The sequence below is a fragment of the Heteronotia binoei genome, chromosome 4 (genome assembly GCF_032191835.1).
Source record: "Heteronotia binoei isolate CCM8104 ecotype False Entrance Well chromosome 4, APGP_CSIRO_Hbin_v1, whole genome shotgun sequence".
Taxonomy (NCBI): domain Eukaryota; kingdom Metazoa; phylum Chordata; class Lepidosauria; order Squamata; family Gekkonidae; genus Heteronotia; species Heteronotia binoei.
In genome coordinates this window covers 157,247,109-157,274,029 of record NC_083226.1, presented here as the reverse complement: position 1 = coordinate 157,274,029, position 26,921 = coordinate 157,247,109, and the positions used below count along the sequence as shown (strand labels likewise).

Sequence of the window (26,921 nt, the reverse complement as noted above, 5' to 3'; positions counted from 1 at the left end):
CCAACAGTAGGCATAATGCTTTAGGGTGTAGTTTTTTAACTTTTCATATTTCCTTCCTCTAGGGCATGGGAGCCATAGTTCTTTACCAAAGAGAGACTGTGTTAACAATGTGCAGCCGGATCCACGGCCTTATTATTTGGAAGTTATACTCAGGTTCTGCCCTTAGGTATTTAAAATAGCTCAAAGCAAGGCAGCAGGCAAATGCAAGGATATGGCTAAAAATAAGGCTAGATGCCAGCACCAGAAGCCAGTTCTGCTTTTTGTTGTATTTAAAAATGGTTGATCTAGGAACTTTGCTCAACAGCAGTGCTGAGAAGAAAAAAACAGTTTTTAATGCTGGGCATGATCACCCTGTATTCTACCTATTTTTTCTCCCCGTAGAAGATGCTACAAGAAGGAGACAACTTCAGATTTATACCCTGCCCTTCTCTCTGAATCAGAGATTCACAGCAGCTTACAATTACCTCTATCTTTTCCCCCCACAACAGACACCCTGTGAGGTGAGTGGGGCTGAGAGAGCTCTCTCAGAAGCTGCCCTTTCAAAGACAGCTCTGCGAGAACTATGGCTGACCCAAGGCCATTCCAGCAGCTGCAAGTGGAGGAGTGGGGAATCATTAGGTTCTCCCACTACACGGTTAACCACTACAGCAGACTGGCTCTCCAACTGTCCATCTTTTACTCAGGCTCAAAGACATAGGCTAATGGAACAGTTGTAGCATTTTGAGAATCTGAAATTCCACTGATAAGTTGTTTGAAGGTGTACAGACAGGTCCATTCCCCATTTTCAACCGAATCGATCATTATTGGAATTTGAGAGTCCTTTGCTGCTAGCTGAATGGACAATTCCTGCTAGTTGTGGAATCTGGCTTCTGGATGTCTACAGATATGTGCCACCTGAACATCCTTTCTCCCACGTCGTTCTGTTTCACACGTTCCCTGGCAACTGGATAATTTCTTACTACAGAACCTATGAAAAAGTAGCAGTTGAATGGCAACTAATGAAGTTAATGATAGAGGGAATGCTATTTTGCAGCCGCCGTTCTCTTCTTATGTCTGGTTAAAGCTGTGTGAAAAACGTCGACTGCGAAGTCTGCGTCTTCCTTGGTGATGCACAGGGGTGGCTTAATTCTAAAGGTCTTTGAACAGAGAGAAAAGCAAAGTTAGAAGGTGGGTGGGAGAAACATAGCTAGGATATGTTGGTGCTCCATAAGAGCTAGAGACTTCTGCGCTCAGAACCAAAACGCATGTTCTTTCTGTGTTCCTGTAGACAAAGCCATAGTTTGGCTGTAGCCCCCCACCCCACCCCTGATATGCTAAAATGATGCTAAAATATACATAAGCACAAGAAAAAGAAGGTGGGTAGGCTGTTACCTGTGCAACTGGGGGGAAACACTTCCTGGAGCAATGTTGTGCATCTTACCAAATATTGTTATCAAAGAAAAGAGAGGGCGCTTGCTTCGTTAAGCATGTTGCAGAAGGAAAACCAGCATGGCTTCTGCAAAGGGAAGTCCTGCCTCACCAACCTCTTGGAATTCTTCAAGCAGGTTAACAAACATATATAGGTTTCATCAGGGCTTTTTGTTGTTGTTGCAGCCAGCCCTCTGAGGGAAGCCTGAAGCCATCAGGGAGGCATTTAAAGATGTCTCCCTGGTGCCTTCCCCAGCATGTTAGCTGGAGCCCTGGCCAGCCCAGGCGAAGCTCCACTCCTGGCCAAAAAAATCCCTGGGTTTCACAGATAGTGATTTTAAAGTGTACACTATATATCAGTCCCCTACTCTGCATATCAACTAAAAACATCAGGCTGCTATTTCCATGTTTCATGCAGTTCAGCATCCCTTTACCTTTCACCTGGCATCTGTTTTGTTATTTGTCTTGTCAAGGGCTTCCCCACTTGAAGAAGATGATGATATTGGATTTATATTCTGCCCTCCACTCCGAAGAGTCTCACAGCAGCTCACAATCTCCTTTACCTTCCTCCCCCACAACAGACACCCTGTGAGGTGGGTGGGGCTGGAGAGGGCTCTTACTGCAGCTGCCCTTTCAAGGACAACCTCTGCCAGAGCTATGGCTGACCCAAGGCCATGCTAGCAGGTGCAAGTGGGCGAGTGGGGAATCAAACCCGGTTCTCCCAGATAAGAGTCCGCACACTTAACCACTACACCAAACTGCCCTGGTCCACTGTGGTCTCAAGCCCTAAACTTGGTCTGCTCTTAAGGCTGTTTTTTCGTATTGCCCTCTGCCTTACGCACATCTGATAAGAGAAGTGATACCTAAATATCTTAAGGTACAAGAATTGTGCCTTTTTACATTTCCTTCCTTTTGAGCATTCGCAGCAGCGGAGCCATGTTCCTTTGCTCAGCACTCACAAGAGAGTCTGCAACTGAATGCGCCTCCCCGAAACGTAATAGTACCTGGAAATGAGTTCCTCCCTTCCCAAAGAGCAAACCCATGTCTTTGCAGTCTTCGAAGATCTCACTTATCTCCTCAGCTGGGAGGGGCTGGCGACTCTCCTGTGAACAAAGATCAGGCTTCTCTTGGCTTCTTTCCTTCATGATTCCTCCTTTTAAGTTAAATCCAGGAAAGCAGCTCATAACAAAAGAGACACAAGCAAAGCCCTCTAGTCCTCAGAACCCTAATCTTAGGCTGGCAAACTCTGCACACAAAAAAAATCTGTGAAATGGCTTCTTTGTACCCAGCCCTACAACTTCGTGGAGCTTAAGTACCCAGACTTTTGCATGGAGGAAATGAGTAAAGGGCTCATCAGATGTTCTCGAACCAGCAACCATGCTGATACCCGCAATGGCACAGCAGCAGCTCCCCACTTTGATACAAAAGTGCCTGGCTAGACATCTACGTCACTGCCAAGATAAGCTTTTTCAGGGATGGGATTCTAGCAGGAGCTCCTTTGCATATTAGGCCACACACCCCCTGATGTAACCAATCCTCCTGGAGCTTACAAGGCTCTTTTTTGTAAGCTCTTGGAGAATTGGCTACATTGGGGTGTGTGGCCTAATATGCAAAGGAGCTCCTGCTAGAATTCCGCCCCTGAGCTTATCTATTGACAGATTCCTGGGAAGGCATTGTTTAGTGGTGTCTGCTGCACTAATGTTGGTTGCCACATGAAGCTCCAATTCAAATTGGCATGTCCCCCAATCTGGAAGCTTCCAAAATTACTTCTCGTGAGTTATCGAATGGACTGGGCATAGAAGAAGGGTCTCTGCCAGCACTAACAACCCCAGAAGCTTACAGTCCTGCCAATGAGACTCTATGTGATTCACGTAGGATTGCTGGGCTGTGCTTGGAACCAGTGGAAGTTTTGGAGACAGGCAGCTATGATGGCACATGCGCCATTAGGGCACTTCTTGTGCAAAACTGAAACTAACATAGGGTAGTTCTAGGAATCCCAGGAAACTATGGTAGTTCCTGGTGATTCCTGGAGGTACCTTCTAGGACATCCAGGTTTTCACCACAAGCAATGTAATGGTGCGCATGATGCTGCCTTTTCTACCCCCCTACAGCTTGGCTAAGTAGTGAGCAAGAGGATCTAGGTACAGGGAATCTCCTGCCACGACTTGGGGATGGGCAAACCTTTACATTCAGAACTACAAATGCTAAAGCGGGCATATAGGAAAAAAGTGCACCATACACACACACTTGAGTTCCACGCGGCATATTCCTGACCTTGTTCTTGACCATCTGGATCCCAATCATCAGCCCTTTGCCACGAACATCTCCGACGATTTCAAACTCATCCCGGAGCTTGGCAAACTCTCGCAGCAGGTGAGTCCCAACTGCCTCACAGTTTTTCTGCAAGCCATCTTCCTCTATTGCCTGGCCGCACAGAAATTGGCAGGAAAGAAAGCATCAAACATGGTGAAGCGGCGTTGACTGGCTGCATGGAACACACTTGCAAAATATGTGGACACAACCCGAGTGCTTATGATCACAATATGTTGTGCTTGCAGTATGCAGTACAAAATAGAAGAGACATGAGGCCCATGCCCAGAAAACTGAAACTGACAATCCAGAATTGGAGGGAAAAGGACTAGGGCACTAATGAGGGGGGGTGGTGTTATGTATTTGCTGCGTTTTATTGGATTCTTGTTGCCTGAGCTTGAGACAGGCACTCCTTGCAAACCAGGATCCTGAAGCCTGGAAGAACTGGCCAATCAGGATGCTAGGCAAGGTAACACCTTGTAACATAGAGATGCAAATGAAGGATTCTGGAGTGAGCCAATAGGAATAACTGTTGCCGACTAAGGGGTGTGTGTTTTAACTCAGCCACAGTGTATATCATGAGGGAAGTGCCTGTGCTGTTTGTAATTGTTTCTTCTTGCAATAAAGCGTTTTTGGTTGATTCAGAGCTGTCTGAGCTCACTTTACAACAGTGGGCACAACAAAGCCAATGACGACTAGCGATGCAGGTGGAATGGGTGGGTTAGAAAAGGTTCTGTCAAGGCAGTAGGCCTGAACCAACTCCTAGGACCGATTCATGAAGTCCTCATGCCTATCCCAGTCCAGCTAACCAGGAAGTTGAAGGCGTGAAGCTGCCTAATACTAATTGGCAGAGAGACTGCATGTGCATCCCTCAAAGTCCCACAGTTCCAGCAGATCTCTGGACTAGACCAAAAAAAATGTTAACAATAATGTCTTTCGCAGCCAGGAGAAGGTAGGGAATAATATTTATAGAGGGGCACCACAGGCAAGCTAATATAATAAATGGGACCCAGGACTTTTCTTACATCCAGAACTGCAGATCCAACAATGCAGGCCATGGGGTTTCCTCCAAAAGTGTTAAAGGGCAAGCCTTGAGCCAAAGAACCTGCAATCTCTTAAAGGAAAGAAAGTATTTTAGTATTTTTTTCCCAAATGTACTCCTCCAAAGAATTAAAAGCTGGTGCTGCTCCACAGTTGGGTCCAGGATGAAGCCCCTAAAGAGATGCTATCATCCCATCTCAGCTTGAGAACCCTTATGCCAGACTCAAGGATCTGCTCACTGGCCCATCGTGGTGACCCAAAGGATGAAATATAGAGAGTGACGAGACTGCACCCACCATTCTAGACATATGTTACTCTGAAGACACGCTCATAACATTCAGGAGGGCTCATTCCAAAGTGAATTTGCTTTCTATGCTATTGGGGTTGTGGGAGTGTTTTTGCACAATAAGGTCACACTCCAGTGCAGCCCACTGATGTCAACAGGCTAAAGTTTACATTTGGACAGCAAATTTGTTTGCACAAAAAGCAGAAATGAAAGCAATAAACAATGGTATAGAAAGATTTGTGTCTTAAGCATTATTTGCTTTACACTGAGTGTGCTTTTTTGCTTGCTAAGAGAACTCGACAGATTAACTGAGGACTGGTTATCCAGGGCCAGCAGCACAAGTGTGAAATGCACACTAGCCTTGCAAACATCACGATAGCCAGCCATGCTTTCATTGAAAAGGGCATGAGCTGTTCACAGTGGACAAACTGGCCAAATTCATTTTTTTTTTCGTTTTAAAGTTTTATTAAGTTTCCATAGAGGGGGGATATAAGTTGCCATATAGGGGGGATTGGGGAATAGGGAGTAGATAGAAATGAAAAATACATAAAAGAATATTACAGTCTGCATTTGGATAAACCATCAAGGTTAGAAAGGCAATAAAGTAATTCAGCAACTTCAAACTGCAGTTAAAATAGCAAATATTATATAAATACTGTACACTCATGCTTATACGTATCTAAATTGGGTCTTACTCTCAATATATACCATAGCAGCCAATAGCAATTATCGTCTGTTAACACCATTCGACAAATCAACCACAAATGTCAAGCCAGGTAAATAATGGCTCCCAAAACTGGCCAAAGTCATAACGAGACCCAGCATCTCCCAGGATGCTAAGGTTAATGAGGGCTTGATGTACCAAGCAGAGACTAAACTCAAATCCTAAATCACAATTCATCTTACGGTGCCAGATCTCAAACAATGTTTTCAGTAAGAAATCCCCTTCCCCGTACCTGCTTTAGTGATGACTGCTGCCATGGGGAAGCCGTTGCCGATTCCTTTGGCCATGGTTACAATGTCTGGCACCACACCGTGTCCTTCGAATCCCCAGAAATGGCTGCCTGTGCGACCAAACCCTGTCTGAACCTTCAAAGACCAAATTCAGACACAGTCGCTTTCAAGTTCACAAAAGATTGATTTCCCTTCTCAGCAGGAAACTGAGTATACCCAGAGAGAATATTGTTACCTAGGAAGTTCACTCATATCTTTGTTTTTATCACACGCAATTGCTGCTCACTGGTGCATCCTGTCAAAGATCATAGGAAGCGGCCTTCTCAGGACGGAGACCATCAAGGCCAGCAGTATCTACTCAAACCAAACAGTGGATCTGCACAGTTTCACATTGAGGTCTTTTGTATCACCAGGGCTTTTTTTGTTGCAGGAACTCCTTTGCATATTAGGCTACACCCCCCTGATCAATGTTCCCTCTAAGCTGCAGAGTCTTGTGAGCAGAAATTCTACTTTGTGAGCTACTGGCATTAAAGTTGTGAGCTACTGGCATTAAAGTTGTGAACTACTGCATCAATTAGTTTGCTCCGGGGCCATCTTTCCTGAGCTAAGACAAAAATGTGTGAGCTGGAGGTTAAAAATCTGTGAGCTGGCTCACCCTAACTCAGCTTAGAGGGAACACTGCCCCTGATGTAGCCTACTGGAGTTTACAGTAGGCCCTGTACTAAGAGCCCTGTAGGCTCTTGGAGGATTGGCTACATCAGCGGGGTGTAGCCTAATATGCAAAGGAGTTCCTGCTACAAAAAAAGCCCTGTGTATCACCAATGACCTGATCCTTAATTGGAGATGTCAAGGTTGTACCTGGAACCTTCTGCATGCCAAGCAGGTGCTCTACCACCCTCCCCAAAGGCACCACGTACATTAGCTTCACACGAGCATGCAACTTGCAAGATACATGCGGATTCTATTCCACAAAGCAGTGGAGTTAAAATTGATTGAGGGATGGCACCTCCTGTTTGTATCATGTCTGACATCCCATGCATTGCTTAAAACTTTGGTATTTAATTGTTACTGCAAAGAGCTAAGGCTTAATTTCTGAAGTGAGATGTCCTGAGGTCCAAACCCTGGGAAATGACACACAATCTGAACCTGGAAGTGTACTGGTGAGTACTGCCACGAAACAAGAACAACAACAAAAAATTCTAACCACAATTTCCCATGCGTGCAGGACTCCAGAAGAACCTCTACACTTCAAGACAAACAGAAAGAAAAATATATTTTAGAAGGGCTTTAAGAGGGCTGTTGATAAGACAGTTTGGGATGCGATAAAGCAGCATTCGTTTAGCCCCAGAGTGTTTTGCTTGGCATGCAAAACACTCTGGGGTGTGCCACAATTTGATGTCTATGCAAAGGGTTGCCTACTGCTACTGATATGTGGAGTCTCTTTTCTTCACCACTTGGTAGCTGGAGTAAACCCTTTCCCACTCATCACCAACTCATGACATCTAGGATTAAAGCACTTCCAGGTTCAGATTGTGTGTCATGGACCAGTACCAGGCCGTGGCCTGTTAGCAACCAGGCCGCGAATTGTATAATTATTCCATTATATATTGCAATGTAATAATAGAAATAAAGTGCACAATCGTATCATCCTGAAACCATCCCCTTCCTCCCAGTCTGTGGACAAACTGTCTTCCACAAAACCGGTCCCTGGTGCCAAAAAGGTTGGGGACCACTACTCTAGGCTGATCCTGCACTGAGCAGGGGGTTGGACTAGATGGGATTCTAAGGATCGGCTCCCACTGAGGCAGTTTCTTCACTAAACTATCCTTTCCTCAGGCAGAGCAGAGAAATATAATTGTGTGATGCAGGGGTGGAATTCTAGCAGGGCTCCTTTGCATATTAGGCCACACCTCCCTGATGTAGCCAATCCTCCAAGAGCTTACAAAAAAAAAGCCTTGTAAGCTCTTGGAGGACTGGTTACATCAAGGGTGTGTGGCCTAATATGCAAAGGAGCTCTGGCTAGAATTCCACCTCTGGTATGATGTATAGCAGGTGCACTGGACAATCTGCATGCACATGTTCCAGGAAGATGCTTTTCTGTGTGACCTTTTCCTGCACATGCTTGGGAAACATTTGTGAGAAAGAAAGCAGAAAATCAAAGGTGTATGGGCTTGCAATGACAGAGCAGTCAGGACAACCACCATGAGACAAACTCGTGGGGCCTTCTCCACAATCCACCTACCTACAGAAGTGCCAATCTTCTTCATTTTCTGGGTGTTCCCTACAAGTATTTTCAAAATACAAGCAGAGATCAAGTCAAAAGATAAAGACTGGCGGGTTGATGCTGTGATTCCTGACAGGTGAAAAGGCTACATGGCACCCAATGATTTCCCCTGCCCATAAAACTTTCTTTATTCATTCAACCCTAGAGGAAACTTATGTGCCAAAAGACTAGGAAACATCAGTGCATAGGAGCCATGTAGAAGAAAAGAAAGAGCCCAGTAGCTCCTTAAAGCCTAGCAAAATTTGTGACAGGGGATGAGTTTTGTGATTTTGTGTGAGTCACTGCTCACTTCTTCAGATACCTGCTGAAACCAGATGTGCATTATGCAGTATGCAGATTCTTCTAGATAGGGAAATTATGCTCCAATACTTACTTCATCTGCAATACATACTCCTCCCCTTTCATGCACTAGTTCAAAAGCCTCCTTTAGGAATCCTACGGGATACTGAACTGTGCCATTGACACCCTGTTAAAAGCAGATAAAGGAACTCTATTGGCAAAAGGACAGATTTATAATATATTGTTATATTAGAAGAACCCTGTTGGATCAGACCAGTGGCCCATCTAGTCCAGCATCCTTTTTCTCATAATGGCCAACCATTTGCTCCTGAGGGCCGGGGGACAGGGCAGAGAGGCCAAGGGCTCCTCTAGATGCTGCCTCCTAGCACTGATATTGAGAGGTTGACTGCCTCTGAATGTGGAGGTTTCCTTTAGTCACTATGGTAAGTAGCCAGTTTGGTGTAGTGGTTAAGTGTGCAGACTCTAATCTGGGAGAACCGGATTTGATTCCCCACTCCTCCACTTGCAGCTGCTGGAATGACCTTGGGTCAGCCATAGCTCTACCAAAGGAGTTGTCCTTGAAAGGGCAGCTGCTGTGAGAACTCTCTCAGCCCCACCCACCTCACAGGGTGTCTGTTGTGAGGGAGGAAGATATAGGAGATTGTAAACCGCTCTGAGTCTCTGTTCTAGTCACTGACGGATCTATTCTTCATGAATCTAATTTCCTCTGAAAACCCTTTATGTTCATGGCCACCATTACATCATCTGGCAGGACATTCCACAACTTAATTACTTGTTGAGCAAAGAAGAATGTCCTTTTGTTTGTCATAACTCTATTGGCCATCCATTCTTTGGATATCCCTGAATTCTAGTATTGTGGGAGAGGGGGAGTTTTCTAGGGTGGCCAGATCGTCCCGGGCTCCCGGGATTGTCCCTCCCCCGCGGCCAAAATCCCGCCTCCCGGCTTAGCTATCCCGGGACCATTAAAAGTCCCGGTTTAGCTAAAATGGATACAATGGTGAGGGCTCCAAGTTAGCTGCCAGCCTGCCCAGCCACTGGGAAGCAGTCTTGAAGTGGTCTGGGGGCGTGGCAGGCAGCTAGGGGCCCTCACCATTGGTCCGTGGGACGTGGCTGCCCACCCCCGCTGCGCTGGCCGCTCCGCCCCCTCCCGCCCCCGGCCCACTCACCTGCTCGGCGGCTGGGCCTGCAGGCCCAGTTCGCCGAGCGATCCCCGGCCGCGCGTAGCTGCGCTGGCCGCTCCGCCCCCCTCCCGCCCCCGGCCCACTCACCTGCTCGGCGGCTGGGCCTGCAGGCCCAGTTCGCCGAGGGATCCCCGGCCGCGCGTAGCTGCGCTGGCCGCTCCGCCCCCTCCCGCCCCCGGCCCACTCACCTGCTCGGCGGCTGGGCCTGCAGGCCCAGTTCGCCGAGCGATCCCCGGCCGCGCGTAGCTGCGCTGGCCGCTCCGCCCCCTCCCGCCCCCGGCCCACTCACCTGCTCGGCGGCTGGGCCTGCAGGCCCAGTTCGCCGAGCGATCCCCGGCCGCGCGTAGCTGCGCTGGCCGCTCCGCCCCCTCCCGCCCCCGGCCCACTCACCTGCTCGGCGGCTGGGCCTGCAGGCCCAGTTCGCCGAGCGATCCCCGGCCGCGCGTAGCTGCGCTGGCCGCTCCGCCCCCTCCCGCCCCCGGCCCACTCACCTGCTCGGCGGCTGGGCCTGCAGGCCCAGTTCGCCGAGCGATCCCCGGCCGCGCGTAGCTGCGCTGGCCGCTCCGCCCCCTCCCGCCCCCGGCCCACTCACCTGCTCGGCGGCTGGGCCTGCAGGCCCAGTTCGCCGAGGGATCCCCGGCCGCGCGTAGCTGCGCTGGCCGCTCCGCCCCCTCCCGCCCCCGGCCCACTCACCTGCTCGGCGGCTGGGCCTGCAGGCCCAGTTCGCCGAGCGATCCCCGGCCGCGCGTAGCTGCGCTGGCCGCTCCGCCCCCTCCCGCCCCCGGCCCACTCACCTGCTCGGCGGCTGGGCCTGCAGGCCCAGTTCGCCGAGCGATCCCCGGCCGCGCGTAGCTGCGCTGGCCGCTCCGCCCCCTCCCGCCCCCGGCCCACTCACCTGCTCGGCGGCTGGGCCTGCAGGCCCAGTTCGCCGAGCGATCCCCGGCCGCGCGTAGCTGCGCTGGCCGCTCCGCCCCCTCCCGCCCCCGGCCCACTCACCTGCTCGGCGGCTGGGCCTGCAGGCCCAGTTCGCCGAGCGATCCCCGGCCGCGCGTAGCTGCGCTGGCCGCTCCGCCCCCTCCCGCCCCCGGCCCACTCACCTGCTCGGCGGCTGGGCCTGCAGGCCCAGTTCGCCGAGCGATCCCTGGCCGCTCCGCCCCCTCCCGCCCCCGGCCCACTCACCTGCTCGGCGGCTGGGCCTGCAGGCCCAGTTCGCCGAGCGATCCCCGGCCGCGCGTAGCTGCGCTGGCCGCTCCGCCCCCTCCCGCCCCCGGCCCACTCACCTGCTCAGCGGCCTGCCGGCCCAGGCCGAACGATCCTCGGCGTCGCCTGGCTGCGCTGGCCGCGCGGCCCGCGCTGCCCCGCTCACCCGGCGGCTGCTGGGACCTTCCATCGAGCAACACATCAAGTAGGTAAGTGTAATTATTTCATTTCCTCTCTCCCATTTCTAGTATCCTGGCTCTAATTTTCTCTCTTCTCATTTCCTCTCTTCTTCTTCCTCCCCTTCTAGTGTTCTGGCCCCATTGATAGATCTCCTGATGGCAGTGGTGCCTAGATTTTTTTTGCTTCTGTGTGGCAGAGTTTTGGACTGGATGGGCCACTGGCCTGATCCAACAGGGCTTCTCTTATGTTCTTATGTGACCAGAGAGTGGTGGACTGGAGAGGCCATTGGCCTGATCCAACAGGGCTTCTCTTATGTTCTTATGTGACCAGAGAGTGGTGGACTGGAGAGGCCATTGGCCTGATCCAACAGGGCTTCTCTTATGTTCTTCTGTGACACAGAGTGTTGGACTGGAGGGGCCCTTGGCCTGATCCAACAGGGCTTCTCTTATGTTCTTATGTGACACAGAGTGCTGGACTGGAGGGGCCATTGGCCTGATCCAACAGGGCTTCTCTTATGTTCTTATGTGACACAGAGTGTTGGACTGGAGGGGCCACTGGCCTGATCCAACAGGGCTTCTCTTATGTTCTTATGTGACCAAAGAGTGGTGGACTGGAGAGGCCATTGGCCTGATCCAACAGGGCTTCTCTTATGTTCTTATGTGACACAGAGTGTTGGACTGGATGGGCCACTGGCCTGATCCAACAGGGCTTCTCTTATGTTCTTAAGTGTGACATAGAGTGTTGGACTGGATGGGCCACTGGCCTGATCCAACAGGGCTTCTCTTATGTTCTTATGTGACGCAGAGTGTTGGACTGGATGGGCCACTGGCCTCATCCAACAGGGCTTCTCTTATGTTCTTATGTGACATAGAGTGTTGGACTGGATGGGCCACTGGCCTGATCCAACAGGGCTTCTCTTATGTTCTTATGTGACGCAGAGAGTTGGACTGGATGGGCCACTGGCCTCATCCAACAGGGCTTCTCTTATGTTCTTATGTGACATAGAGTGTTGGACTGGATGGGCCACTGGCCTGATCCAACAGGGCTTCTCTTATGTTCTTATGTGACGCAGAGTGTTGGACTGGATGGGCCACTGGCCTGATCCAACAGGGCTTCTCTTATGTGACAATACTGACTTTGGTGGACCCAAGCACTGATTCAGTGTAAGGGAGCTTTGTGTTTGTGTCTTCTAGTGCAATTTTGTTCTCAGATCCTGTATTTACTTCATCAGTATATGGGATAAGGCACTTTCTCAACTGTGCTGCATAAATCAGCCTATTTATTTTGTCCTGTTGGCTCTGTTGGCTCTATCTGCGCCACCTTCATCACTTTCGGGGTGTGGATCCCCCAGTGGAGTGGTCTCCCGACTCCCTCCGCCGGCTGTTTCTGATAGCCCTGCGCCCCCTCTTTCATTTGATATGTGTCCCGTGCGGGTGCCACCCTCCCGCCGGGAGATGCCGCAAAATGAGCCCCCTTGAGGCTTATGGCGGCAGGGCTCGGGGGAAGCGAGCTAGACTGCTGTTCTTTTGAGGGGTTATAGAGTGTTTCGAGCCCGTCCCTGTGGCATCGGTCCCATCATTGTGGGGCCCAGGGGGCCGGTGCAGCGGCACGCTGAAGCAGCCTGTCGGTCACTTCCAGGTTCCTGTCCTGCATCTCGACCTGTGTTATTAGTGACAGGCTGCTTCGGTGTGCCGCTGCGCCGGCCCCCTGGGTCCCACAACGATGGGACTGATGCCACAGGGACGGGCTCGAAACACTCTATAACCCCTCAAAAGAACAGCAGTCTAGCTCGCTTCCCCCGAGCCCTGCCGCCATAAGCCTCAAGGGGGCTCATTTTGCGGCATCTCCCGGCGGGAGGGTGGCACCCGCACGGGACACATATCAAATGAAAGAGGGGGCGCAGGGCTATCAGAAACAGTCAGCGGAGGGAGTCGGGAGACCACCCCACTGGGGGATCCACACCCCGAAAGTGATGAAGGTGGCGCAGATAGAGCCAACAGAGCCAACAGGACAAAATAAATAGGCTGCATTATGCAGCACAGTTGAGAAAGTGCCTTATCCCATATACTGATGAAGTATATACAGGATTTGAGAACAAAATTGTTTCCGGCGGTGATATTTGGGGGATTTTTGGGGACGTCACAGGAAGTGCTGTGAAGTCACTTCCTGTTTCCGGCAGGTGACGCGGGGGAAATGATGTCACAGGAAGTGATGCCACTTCCTGTTTCCGGTGGTGGCATGACATCACCGGAAGTGACGTCACCGGAAGTGACGTCACTTCCTGTTTCCGGCGGCGCGCGCGCACCCCCCCCCCCCCACCCCCCCCCCAGTGTCCCTGGCTGGCCTTCAGACATTATGGTCACCCTAGAGTTTTCTCTATCCACTTTGTCCTTCCCATGCATAATTTTATAAACCTCTATCACATCCCTCCCTTAGTAACCTCTATTCTGAACGAGAAAGGCCCAGACTCTGCAACATTTCCTCATGCGAAAAGTGCTCCAACCTCTTCATCATCTTGGTTGCCTCCTTCTGTACTTTTTCCAGTTCTGCAATATGCTTTTTGCAGAACAGCACTCAGTATTCCAAAAGAGACTACACCATAGATCTATGCAGGCTGTCTTATTTGCAGTTCCTTCCCTAATAATCCCCAGCATGGAGCTTGTGTTTTTTCACTGCTGCCCCAAACGGAGCCATCATTTTATTCAAACTTTCTACTACAACCCCAATATCTCTTTCAATGTCAGGGTCTGTCACTTCAGACTCCGTCAGTACATATTGATAGCCAGGCTTTTTGTTCCAGGGTGAATCACCTCACACTTACACTGAACTTCATTTGCCACGTGGTTGCCCCCTCACCCAGTTTAGAGGGACTCTCCTTGAGCTCTTCACAATCAGTCCAGGACCGATTTTGCACTCGCCTAACGGCGCTCTCACGTTCGTCTTCTCAGCACGGCGTCCTTCTGATTTCACACTGTCTGCCCTGGGGCTGCAGCAAGCGTCGTGTTTTCACACAGCAAACAGAAACTAGCTTTTAGCGGTTTCTGTTTGCTTTGCGAAAATGCCGACACTTGCTGCAGCCCCGGGGCAGACAGTGTGAAACCGGAAGACGAATGTGAGAGCGGCGTAAGGTGAGTGCAAAATCACTCTTGGTTTTCACCATCCTGAATATTTTAGTATCACCCACAAATGTAGCTCCTACGCTGCTTGCCCCCAATTCCAGATCATTTGTGAGCAAATGAAACAGCACTGGTCCTAGTACCAATCTTTGTGAGGCCCCACTATTCATTTCCTTCCACTGACAGAACTGTCCATACAGGGCTTTTTTTTGTAGAAAAAGCCCAGCAGGAACTCATCTGCATATCAGGCCACACCCCGACACCAAGCCAGCTGGAACTACATTCCTGTGTGTTCCTGCTCAAAAAAACGCCCTGTGTCCATATATACCTCATATTGGTTAACCAATTTCTAATCCATTAAGAGGACCCACACACTTATCTTATGACTAGAAAGCTTATTCAGTAAGCTCATTGGTTAAGGGCTTTGTCAAAACCCTTTGGGAAGTTTAAATACATAATGCCTACTGGATGACTCTTCTCTACCTGTTTGTTAACCTGCTCAAAGATCTCCAAAAGATTTGTGAGGCAGGATTTCTCATTGCACTAGTTACGTTGACTTTCCCTCAGTGGGTTTGTACCTTTCTATGTTTCTACAAATTTCCCTGGAACAAATTTTAAGCTAATTGGCCTGTAATTATCTGAATCCCGTCTCAATCCCTTTTTAAAAATTGTTGTAACGTTTGCAACTCTCCAGTCCTCTAGCACTGATTTCAGCGACAACTTGTTAATAGATAACTACTGCTGAATAGATCCACAGTTTCACATTTGAGTTCCTTAAGAGCCCTCAGGTATATGACATCTGGACTTGGAGACTTATTATAATCTTCAGCTTACTTTGTAGTCCCGGGGCTGCATCTGTCATCACCTCATTTTGACTCTATCCTTCAGATACCCTTCCTGAATACAGTAGCTTCAGCAAGGGTACATGCCCCACATTTTAGACAGTGAAAACAGATGCAAAGAATTCATTCAGCTCCTCTGCCATCTTTCCATCTTCCTCAAGGCAGGAAAGGTCCCCTGTGCAAGCACCAGTCGTTTCCGACTCTGGGGTGACATTGCTTTCACGTTTTCATGGCAGACTTTTTACAGGGTGGTTTGCCATTGCCTTCCCCAGCAAGCTGGGGTACTCTTTTTACCGACCTTGGAAGGATGGAAGGCTGAGTCAACCTCGAGCTGGCTACCTGAAAATCCGGCTTCTGCCGGGGATCGAACTCAGGTTGTGAGCAGAGCTTAGGACTGCAGTACTGCAGCTTTAACACTCTGCGCCACGGGGCTCTTAATATCTTCCTCAAGCAATCCTTTTAATTCTTTTGTCAGCCTTCTTGATACTGGGTTGGATGCAGTCAGCTTCTCCACTTCATCCTCCCCAGTTCTCTTTAGTACATCCCTGTCCTACATGGCTTTTGTCTGTGCAGGCCCCTTGATCCCCATCACAGCTGTTTTTTGGGTGGCTAATGGGATCCTGTCTGTTCTTCACCAGAAGAAAAGCTGGTTGGATCCAACCCATTAAATATCATCTTCTCAGTAGCTTCCTTTGCTTTGCATTGTGTTTTAAACAGGGTTAAGTTGGGGTGCCTTTGAATTTGCTGATGAACATTCAGCTGAACAATAGCATTGACACTATCAGGAAAATCACTCTCAGTTTAAAACAAAATGCAATATATTGGGTGATTATAGACGGCTGGCTCAGGGTGGCATTAAGCCACCCCAAAGAGAGCCAGCCAGAAAAGTAGTGGACCAGAAGCCTCGAAATGGCACGCAGCCCGCCCTCGGAACAGGGATGGGTTCCATGTGTCTTGGAAGAGCTTCCAGAGTGCTCGTGTGCCTCCCGGCCGCTCCCCCAGCTTCCCAGACGGCCGGGAAGTGCCTCCAAGACACCTCAGAAATTAGGCACCACTTTGTAAGTGGTGCCTTTCTGAGGTGGCTTTGATCTGGCCCTGGGCAGGCTGTGGTTGGGATGGGGACTGGAGGCAGATGTGCACGTATAGACCCGCTTTTTTGGTCTGCCTGCCTCCTGTCCCCGGGGCAGCTTAAACCACCCATCTGTAATTACCCATAGTGTTGCTGGCAAGACTTCTCCTGTCAAGTAAATGGAGTAATGCTGGAAGAGCTTTTCAGACAGCTCACCAAAGCCAAATTTGTTTTGAAGGAAGGTGACTTCGTCAGCCAGTCAACACTGTGAAAGAACATGGATAAATTTTGTTTCCTTGGCGGAAAAGTCACATACTTGAATTGGCTCAGCGATAAAGCCCGCAATCTTCTTTGGCACGCAAGTGTCCAGCGTGTCTTTAAACTGCTCGATGTAACGATCCTTTGCATGACAAGAGCCTGTTTTGGAGAAACAAACAACATCATTTAAACATGATAAAGACTGATACATGCTTCTGAACATAGCTTTTGGAAAAATACCAGCTGGGCATCTTGCTAACATCTGAGACTCTATACTATGGGTTGAATCCAATCAGCTTTTCTGCTGCTGAAAAGGGGAAGCAGGATGGGGGATCTTCTTGATCACCATAAAGGCTGTTCTGGGGATCATGGGGTAGGCAGGGACAAAAGCTGTGTTGTCCAGGTACTGTACTAAGGAGGCGAATTCAACTAGATTGAGCAAAAAAGCCAGTTGAATCCAACCCTGTATCTTGCCCCACACAGAATATAAGGCTGGTGACTGCTTACATTGGAAGAGACTCAGCACCATGAGTGACAGGTGTCATCTGTTTTCCACCCCCCTGCTCAATTTCTCTTTGCATCTCTAAAACACAGCAGGACTGAGAAAAGAAGCTACAGAACTCTAGAATCAACAGCAGTCTTTGCAATAATCAGCTGCCCCCAAGGATATCACAAACACACATTATCTTGCTATCAGAGCTGCCATTTCATGTTCTGTTTATACATTATTTGCTGACAGCAGCCAAGTAATTATTCCAGGCCCCACCTTAAAGGTATTACCGCACTCAGCTGAAAGCAGAACAACAAACCTTTAGATGGCCACAACTTTTGTGACCTAATCCAGCAGAGGAAAGCTATATATATATATGTGTGTGTGTGTGTGTGTGTGTGTGTGTGATTTTGTAGAAAAATAGGTGGTGGAGCTCATCCAGGGATTGTTATGCAGCTGCACCTACTATTCAATGGACAGGGAGGAGGAACTCTCAGGAGGAGGTGGAACTCTCAGAAAGGTTCAGGAGCTGTGCTCCTGTGAGCTCCTACTGAATCCGAGGCATATATATATATATATATTTTCCCCATTGGTATTTCTTGATGGATGAAGAACCACAGGTATAAACCACAGGTGTGTGTATATATAAAAAAAATTCCCATTGGTATTTCTTGATGGATGAAGAACCACAGGTATAAATCAAACTGAGCTTTTTCTTTTTCTGTACAGAGGAAAAATTCCAAAATTTGGTCTTACTGGCAGTCAGAAAAACTGCAGTCTGTTCTACTTCCTCTGGTTTCTGCCACCCCACCATCACCTTGTCAGGGCTTTTTTTTGTAGCAGGAACTCCTTTGCATATTAGGCCACACACCCCTGATGTAGCTGTAATGAAGGTTGCCACTCCAGAAACCCCTCAGATAGGGCTCTTCAACCCAGTTGTAGGCTGTGGGCTATTTGCTGCACAAAGGAGGAGACTTCTTATTCGGTTAACACTCAGTTTTTCTTCCAAGAACCAAATAAGAGGGAGGGAGGAAAGCAAGAAGTCAAAATAATCATACTTAGCGCATGTAGACTTCACAGTTGCCACAGTAACAGTTCCAAGCCTTTCAGCAATTCCTTACTCTGGCTTCTGGGGAGAGCGTTTTCCAACAGGCATAAGATCACACATCACACAGGCAGCTGCGACTAAAAGCGTTGTCTCCTCTTCCCCAAATTCTACTCTGATTCTGAGGACTCGGCACTCCAGCTCATAACCTACCTATTAGGCTACCTCAGGCTTAATTCACTGCAGCTGTCAGCAATACCCTGCAAGGATAGAGATTAACCCACTGCAGATCCAAAGAGGAAGAATCTTCGAAGGCTTGCATCTGCTATCACGACATTCTTTGTCCTTTACAGTAGCCAATCCTCCAAGAGCTTACAGGGCTCTTAGTGCAGGGCCTACTGTAAGCTCTTGGAGGATTGGCTACATCAGGGGGTTGCGGCCTAATATGCAAAGGAGCTCCTGCTACAAAAAAAGCCCTGCAAGTTATTCTCCTCCATGAAGGAATCAAATCAATTTTTTGTGTGTGTGAAGCTTAACCAGGGAGCAATCCTAAGGCAGATCTACTATCTTCTTTTTCTACTCTTGGAAAACCGATGTCTTGCCCGCACCGAACCAACCTGGAGAACAGCTGCATTTCCGAATTGTTTGCACTGGAGAATCTCTGCATTGGCTTCCACCCCAGGGACCATTAAAAACATCCGGTAACATTGTCTGGAAAAACACAAAAAGGGATCTCGAGGTTTACTTTGGAACTTGCAGTGATGTAGTTAACTATGGAAGCCTGTTTGAACTAAACCGAAGACAGAAGGTGGACACTGAAGTCTGAATGCTGGTGGAGACAAAACAGGGGCATCTCCCTGGAAGGAGCCCATCATGACATTCTTAATAGTAAACTGACACATACGCACTGCCAAACTTCATGGAATATTGGACAATATTTTCCCGTGGTCAGAGAACAAGTACCCCATTGACTAGTACACCAACCTTCTCTTTTGAATTAAAAAAAAAAATTGTATTTTTTCAGTGTCTTCATTCTCTAGTATGTCTTTTCAACGTCTTCATTCTCAGTCTCACCACCTTGCAGCATTGACCCCAGTACAAATTTAGAATACTGACCCCAGAACCACCCCAGTACAAATGTAGAGCCCCAAAGAATCATTTTATAACATCGTCAGATGCAGCGCTCAACAAGAACTGAAACCCGCCATTTGGATCCTAGTATTGGAAATTATACTATATCCTAGTATTGGAAATTATACTATATTTTTAAATTGTTCTGAACTGTCAAATTGTTTTAATGATTTTATTGTATCTTGTTCTTAATAATACTACGTTTTGTCAATTGTTGTTAGCCACCCTGAGCCCGCTAGGGGAGGGTGGGATATAAATGCAATTAATAAATAAATACAGCACAACCATCTTATCTTTTGAATTAAAAAAAATAAATTATACATTTTCAGTGTCTCCATTTTCTAACAAAAATATGGACTCAGGTGGGTAGCCATGTTGGTTTGAAGCAGCAGAACAAAGGTTGTATCCAACAAAGGATAGTAATAAAGAAGAATGCACCAAAGAGATGCCACTATCTCAGCAAAAGTGGGTGAGAAAGATGCCACTCAAACCAAATACATTCACGCCAGAATTTCAGATTCAGATCTTTTAGTTTTGATCCAAATTTTGGCACATATGAAACAGTGTGGCCCAGATGCCAAGAAACATTCAAAGACCAACTGTTCATGTCTGTCTGTCTCTCTCTCTCTCTGGTCACTGCTGAAATCTTTGCCTTTTACGCTCCATCATTACATGCCGGCATCCTGCACATGTGCTTTCATCATTGAATGGAATGGAATTTTCATCATTGAATGGAATTGTTCTCTGTGGCCCCAGAAGGTAGGACCAGAACCAATGGGTCGAAATTAAATCAAAAGAGTTTCCAGCTTAACATTAGGCAGAATTTCCTGACCGTTAGAGTGGTTCCTCAGTGGAACAGGCTTCCTCAGGAGGTGGTGGGCTCTCCTTCCTTGGAGGTTTTTAAACAGAGGCTAGATGGCCATCTGACAGCAATGAAGATCCTGTGAATTTAGGTGGCGGTATTTGTGAGTTTTCTGCATTATGCAGGGGGTTGGACTAGATGACCCTGGAGGTCCCTTCCAACTCTGATTCTATGATTCTGAATATTAGTTGGAATTCCATGCTATACAGAAACACTATGAGATCAGGATTTGTGCTATCCTTTGGAACCTCCTAGTTTAATTACCAAGTAACTTGAAGTTAAGTTACTTCAGTAAAAAAATCAAACCAACTTTAATTTTGAATCCTGAAGAGCTAAAACTAACTCATCCTTTGCACGATCCCAGTTAGCGAACATGTATCAAGCTGGGGTATGGATCTATTTTGTATCTCTGGTGCCAGAATATTATTTAGTAAAGTACAGTGCATTGTAAAGATGTCTCCTAAACAAAATCTTCATTGTGCAACAGGTATTCCCCCACAAAGGAAGCAACAAAATCCTCACTGTTTGGCAGCCAGAGCCATGAGGAAGAACCTGCTTGTAATTTCCAATGGATGTCACGCCCATGGTATAAGGGCTGCCCCCATGGTATCCTCCTCTGTAGAAAGGAAGCAGTAAACAGTTTTCAGTCCTTTCAAGTGATCCTAGTAAACATCTTTTTTATAAACCAGAATCTAGGTAGCAAAAGCAAAAATACCGCAGAGAAAGTAATAAGAATCAACAAATGCTCAAACCCTGCAAGCTTCTGAATCCCACAGAAGTCCTCTTCATATTCAAAGCAAAAAACAAACAGATAAAAAAATCAAGACATAACTAATGGATAATACACTGGAAAAGGTATAGTTAACTTGACTCACCTTTACCAGAGTATTAGCAGCCTGCTTGTGCAAATACCCTCAAGCCTGATTTTTTTTTTTTTGCTTTCAATGCCAAAAAGTTAATATCCAGCAGAAGTTGGCCAAACCTGTACCTAAAAAAGAGTTGGAATTCCATTAGCTGGAATTCCATGCTTTACAAAAACGCTATCAGATCAGGACTTGTGCTGTCCTTTGGGAACAAAACAAAATGGTGACATGAAAAAACAAGCAAGTGAAAGGGACCAAGGAATCAATGCCTGGTAGGGAACACGAGCTGGTTCAGGTTGACTCAGCCTTCCATCTTTCCGAGGTTGGTAAAATGAGTACCCAGCTTGCTGGGGGGAAAGTGTGGATGACTGGGGAAGCCAATGGCAAACCACCCCGTAAAAAGTCTGCCATGAAAACATCGTGAAAGCAACATCACCCCAGAGTCGAAAACGACTGGTGCTTGCACAGGGGACTACCTTTACCTTTAGGGAACACGAGGAGTTCCCCAAATGACAGGCTTCCACTATTTACTTTTCTCTTGATGCAACCTTAAAGATCTAATCACATGTTACAAAGTCCTTGTGCACCCCTTGCATCCACCTTGAGTCCTGTTGATAGATATTCACAGTTCTATGTTGCAGTCTTGGTCCCAGGAATGTGGGGGCTTGATTTGGATCAGGATTGGAGCATGCACGGATTTTAGCTTCCCACCACCCCAAACCATTTGCACAACCTGAAACTGATCTGGGGATTCACAATTTGCCCTGTTGGCGAAAAGAACACGTACTGTTAAGTTTTCCCTGATGGGATGAAAAACGGCTCTTGGGATTGCTTGCTTGTTCCCCCCCCCCCCCCGTCATAGTCTACCTTCCTCCATGAGACTCAAGGCAGATTACAACTTTTAGTAATGCAATAGGAACAGTGTAAGATATGACTTAAGGAATGCAAAAGTAGAATACATTCATTAGAAAACAATGCTGTAAAAATGAGAAACGCTCACAGCACATTGTGCCATATACGGCTCTTATCTCTTTATTAAATCATCCCCTTAAAACTGGGATGGTCAAACTTGCTTAATATAAGAATCACACAGAATAAATGTCAGATGTTTGAGAGCCACAAGAAATGAACATGGCTGGACTTGCTCTGACCCATCAGCTCCTGAGATGCTGACCACGCCAGCCAGCCAGCACAGCAATGGGGTGGGACTTGGAGAACACGTTTAACTTTAGAGGGAGAGAGGTGTGGAAAGCAAGCAACTTCAATTTAAAAACGCATTCTCCAAGCCATCGACTGGCTTGGGTTGGAGAAGGGATTTCAAGAGAGAAATGCCTTCTCCAAGCCAGCCCACGGGGTGGTGGGGGCTTTGAGAGCCACACAATATGTGTGAAAGAGCCACATGTGGCTCCTGAGCCACAGTTTGGCCACCCCTGTCTTAAAACAATTCCAATTTTCCTACAGCCCTATTCTCTTTATCAAAACACCTTCCTAAAAATGTCCAGTTTTACATATTCTGTGGAATGAGAGAAGTGTGGGAAATGGTACAGGGCAAAACTTAAGGCCCCTGTCTCTCTGTGCTGCGGTCCCAATCCAAATCAGCCCCCCCCCCCAATACACCTGGGAATTGTTTCAAGTCCAAACTCCCATTGTGTATCTGGTCAACAGGGGAGGGGAGGTGTCAGGGACATGCAAACAAGGTACTGTGCAGGCAGACTCTCCATGGCTGCCATTTTATAATCCTACTGCATCTCAGTGAAAGACTTTGTCTGAGACCACAACTGAATATAAGTCACCAACAGTGCAAACCTATGCATGATTTAGGTTTGCAAGGTCCAACTCAAGAAATATCTGGGGGCAGAACCAGGAGCAAGGTTGTGACAAGCAGGACTGAACTCTGAGGGGAGTTCTGGCAATCACACTTAAAGAGACCACGTGCCTTTTAAATGCCTTCCCTCCAATTGGAAATAATGAAGGATAGCGGCACCTTCTTTAAGGGCTCATAGAATTCGACTCCCTGGTCCAATCTTTTTGAAATTTAGGAGCTGTTTTGAGGAGAGGCACCAGATGCTATGCTGAAAATTCGGTGCCACTACCTCTAAAACAGCCCCCCCCCCCCGAGCCCCCAATACCCATGGATCCATTCTCCATTATACCCTATGGGAACCAGTCTCCATAGGGTATAATGGAGTGCCCAGCAGACATTTCCCCCCACCTTTCTGATAACCCTGATAAGCCTGGGGAGAGCCTCCAAACTGGGGGAATCCCCTGCCCCCAACTGGATTGGCAAGCCTAGCATGATTACTCCAATGTCATTTCACTGAAAACTGCCTTATACTGAATCAGACCAGTGTTTCCTCAATGAATAGTATTGTCTAGTCAGACTGGCAGTGGCTCTCTAGGGTCCCAGGCAGAGGTCTTTCACATCACCCATTATTTGATCCTTCTCACTGGGGGTGTCAGGGACTGAACCTGGGACCTTCTTCATGCCAAGCAGTTGCTCTGTCACTGAGCCACTGCCCACACAACACATACCTACCTGAAACCAATTATGTCAAAGTTCCGTGTATAAAGCCTTGCCATAACCATGGCCAGGTCATTGGCTTCTGAACCGCTATTGGTTATGTAAAGCACCTAGAACAAATATTTGAACGTTACATCACATATTTGATTCACAATTACATATTTAACAATGTCCCAGTATTAGTTTACCTTCTGAGATTTTCAGTGTATCCCTCAATTAAAATTTTGCTTTTTTAAAAAAAAATTACACTTCCAGAGTAACCCTCCCTCCCATTTGTAAGTTCCTCAGCATTCAAATCTGCATACCTTTAATGGGTCTGGAAGCAGGGACGTCAGTTTCTCCGTGTATTCCTGAATTGCTGGATGCATGTAGACACTGGCTGTGTGCCACAAGCGACCAAGTTGTTTCTGGGCAGCTGCTGTCACTTTACTATGAGAATTTTGAAAGATAATAGTTTAATTCAGGGTTCTCATCATAGTGCCCAAAACCTTTCCTGGTGCCCAGCAAGTGTTTCTAGACGAGGGCAGGGCTAGGTGAGTCTTTTTCCCAGCAAGCCTTCTGATTGGCCACTAGAGATTTATTTGGCTATGCAGATTTTTTAAAATGTTGCTATGGCAACAGCTGCCACCACAGCAAAATAATCTTCACTGTCTAACTGAAGGTCAGCTGTGAGCGGCAGCCATTTTGTGGCTGGCTCCACCTCTTGTGGCAGCTATTTTGTGGCTACCCCCCCAAAAAAGTTCCTTTCATCCATTGTAATTTCTCACATTGTCAGACAAACGAGCCAAAATGTCTAGCAGTGAAAAAAAGGGTTCCCTTACTAAACAAATATCATATACAAATGCCTTCAGTTTTTGCGTTTTAATTGAAAGGCTCCAAACTGTCTTGTATGAACAAGGTATCCTTTGAAAGTCCACAGTGTGGAGGCAATAAATATACGGTTTATTATTGTTTTATTGTTTTTAAAGTTACACGTTGTCCTTAGATTTCCAATGCTAGCATTTCTCCAAGTTTCTCTTTGCTGACTGGAAAAAGGCTGCCGGTGATATCACAGCAGCTAAGCCAATGGCAGAACAGCTGCATCTTCTCCAACGGTCTGGGACACCGAGAAATCACTGCAGATTCTCCATTCCCTGCCAGATCATGTACTTGGAACTTGGGGATCCCCTGGAATTACAGCTCATCTCCAGACAAAAGAGATGCTGATTCTGTAAACTTAGGCAAATCATGAGAGGGAAGGTAGGAGGGGCTGCATCAGTGCTTAGTTCTTGGGGTCCTTTCTTACACACCCAGGGAAATGCCGATTGCCACTTTGGGGTCAGGTAGCAATTTTTCTCCAGGCCAGGGATCCTGGAGGTTATTTGCCATCTTCTGGGAATGGAACAGGGGCCACTGGGTGTTTATGATGGTCTGGAGGGTGGTGGTGGTGGAAATAGTTATGAATGTCCTGTACTGTGCAGGGGGTTGGACTAGATGACCCAGGAGGTCCCTTCTAACTCTATGATTCTATGAGATCTGCTTCCACGGAGAAAAGGGATGCTTTGGAGAATGGATTCTATGGCCTTGTACCCCACCGAGGTCCCTGTTCTTCCCAGGCTCCATCCCCAAATCTCCAGGAGTTTCCCAACTTGGATATGGCAACCCTACCCCACCAATCCCCCACCAGTGGCTGGGGCGGGGGGGGTGGTCCTGGCAACCCTATTAGTTAGTGGTCTGGCTAATCATGTACTTACGGGTGGCAATGACCGACACCAACAGTGGCAATCCCAGCAAAGAGATCGAGGTACCTACGACCTTCATGGTCAAACAGCCACTGCATGTGCCCCTGGTGTAGCAGCAGTGGTTTCTTGTAATAGGTTGTGAGGGATGGAGAAGTATACTGTCTACGGATCTTCAGCATGCGCTCATAAGGATAAGACTGCGGACAGAAAAAACAGATTGGTATAGACCAGGGGTCCTCAAACTACGGCCCGCGGGCCAGATGCGGCCCGCTGAGGACGTTTATGCAGCCCGCTGAGGATGTTTATGCGGCCCGCCGGGTTATGGCAAAATCAGACCAGAAGTGACGTTTGACCTAAACTCGCGTTAGCAACGACACTTCCGGCACTGGGCTGAGGCGGCGGAGACAGAGTGTGAGGTGATACCGAGGTGAGGTGAGTTCCCAGGCTGGGGTGTGTGGTGTGGGGAAGGGAGAGAGATGCAGAAGACGGAGAACTGACGGCCCGCGGCCTTGTACAGTAACGGCAGTCCGGCCCTCCAACAGTCTGAGGGACAGTGAACCGGCCCCCTATTTAAAAAGTTTGAGGACCCCTGGTATAGACAGTCAGTCAGTGGCCTTTTCCACATTCTCATTTTCCTCACTTGTGTGTTCCTGCTCCTTTGTTCTCTCTAGTGGTTGATTCAATATTACACCAGCTTATGCCGGACAAAAACTTAACAGTTTAAATTTGCAAGGAGATATGCTGGACATAGAGGAGCCCCATGGCTCAGAGTGGTAAAGCTGCAGTACTGCAGTCGGAGCCCTCTGCTCACAACCTGAGTTCGATCTCGGCGGAAGCTGGGTTCAGGTAGCCGGCTCAAGGTTGACTCAGCCTTCTATCCTTCCGAGGTCAGTAAAATGAGTACCCAGCTTGCTGGGAGGAAAATGTAGATGACTGGGGAAGGCAATGGCGAACCACCCCGTATAAAAGTCTGCCGTGAAAATGTCACGATGTGATGTCACCACAGAGTCGGAAATGACTGGTGCTTGAATAGGGGACTACCTTCACCTTTTTATGCTGGACATAAACTAATGTAATATCGAATCAACCACTAGAGGGGGGACAAAATTTGTGGCAGGGCATGAGCTTTCATGAGTCACTGCTCACTTTGTGACTCACGAAAGCTCATCCCCTGCCACAAATTTGTTAGTCTGTAAGTTGCTACAGGACTCTTACTCTTTTCTATTCCAACAGAAGAAGAGGAGATTGGAATTATATCCTGCCCTTTGCTGCCCAAAGAAATCTTGGAGTGGCTTACAATCTGCTTTCCCTTCCCCTTCTCACAATGGACACCCTGTGAGGTAGGTGGGGCTGACAGTTCTCCCAGAACTGCTCTTAAACAAAACAGCCTTGAGAGGACATGTGGCTGACCCAAGGCCACATCAGCAGATGCATGTGGAAGAGTAGGCAATCAAACAGTCTTGAAATTTGATGCTTGCTGACTGACTAGGGGCAAATGGTTTCTGAATGACACACTGCCTTTGTCCAGCATGTGAAGCCACTACGGGAATACGCTGCACTGAGTGCACAGCCTCACGGAGGACTAGAGGCACTATGTCAGAACAATTTGACACAAAGTTATGCCTTTCGAAAGTCCATTAAATTCAATGGACGTAGAAGGGAATAAGTGTGTTTAGAACTGCGCTGTAAAGCCCCAAGAGTACCTTGTCCATAAAAAGCAGGAATAAGTACACCACACACTTACCTCGTATTTTTCAGGCACAAAGTCACAAGGAGGCATTGCTGAATGCAGGCAGGCAGAGTTTTTCAATTCCTGCTGCCTACGTAATTCTAATAAAAATGCAATAGGTTAGAACTTTT

At 47.9% G+C, this 26,921-nt stretch overlaps 1 protein-coding gene across 1 annotated transcript; it reads right to left on the bottom strand.

Moving 5' to 3' along the window:
• Positions 1–310: 310 nt before the first annotated feature.
• On the bottom strand, positions 311–26,921 carry AGXT2 (alanine--glyoxylate aminotransferase 2). Its single transcript, XM_060236085.1, has 13 exons — positions 26,806–26,921; positions 25,074–25,258; positions 23,646–23,769; positions 23,356–23,450; positions 20,479–20,572; positions 18,581–18,674; positions 16,487–16,587; positions 8,656–8,748; positions 6,001–6,133; positions 4,743–4,831; positions 3,682–3,831; positions 2,412–2,510; positions 311–1,136 (listed from the first exon to the last, which is right to left on the bottom strand). The coding sequence occupies exons 1-13, from the start codon at positions 26,839–26,841 to the stop codon at positions 1,023–1,025; spliced, it is 1,407 nt and encodes a 468-aa protein (XP_060092068.1). The 5' UTR covers positions 26,842–26,921; the 3' UTR covers positions 311–1,022.

Bases quoted from the DNA above. Each gene is read 5' to 3' on its own strand.
- AGXT2 (XM_060236085.1), bottom strand. From the start codon at position 26,841: ATGCCTCCTTGTGACTTTGTGCCTGAAAAATACGAG. The intron at 8,749-16,486 runs GTATGTGACTTT...TGCTTTTAACAG, and splicing joins TTATCGCTGAGCCAATTCAA to GGTGTCAATGGCACAGTTCA. The intron at 1,137-2,411 runs GTACTATTACGT...CTCTGTTCAAAG, and splicing joins AGGGAGGAACTCATTTCCAG to ACCTTTAGAATTAAGCCACC.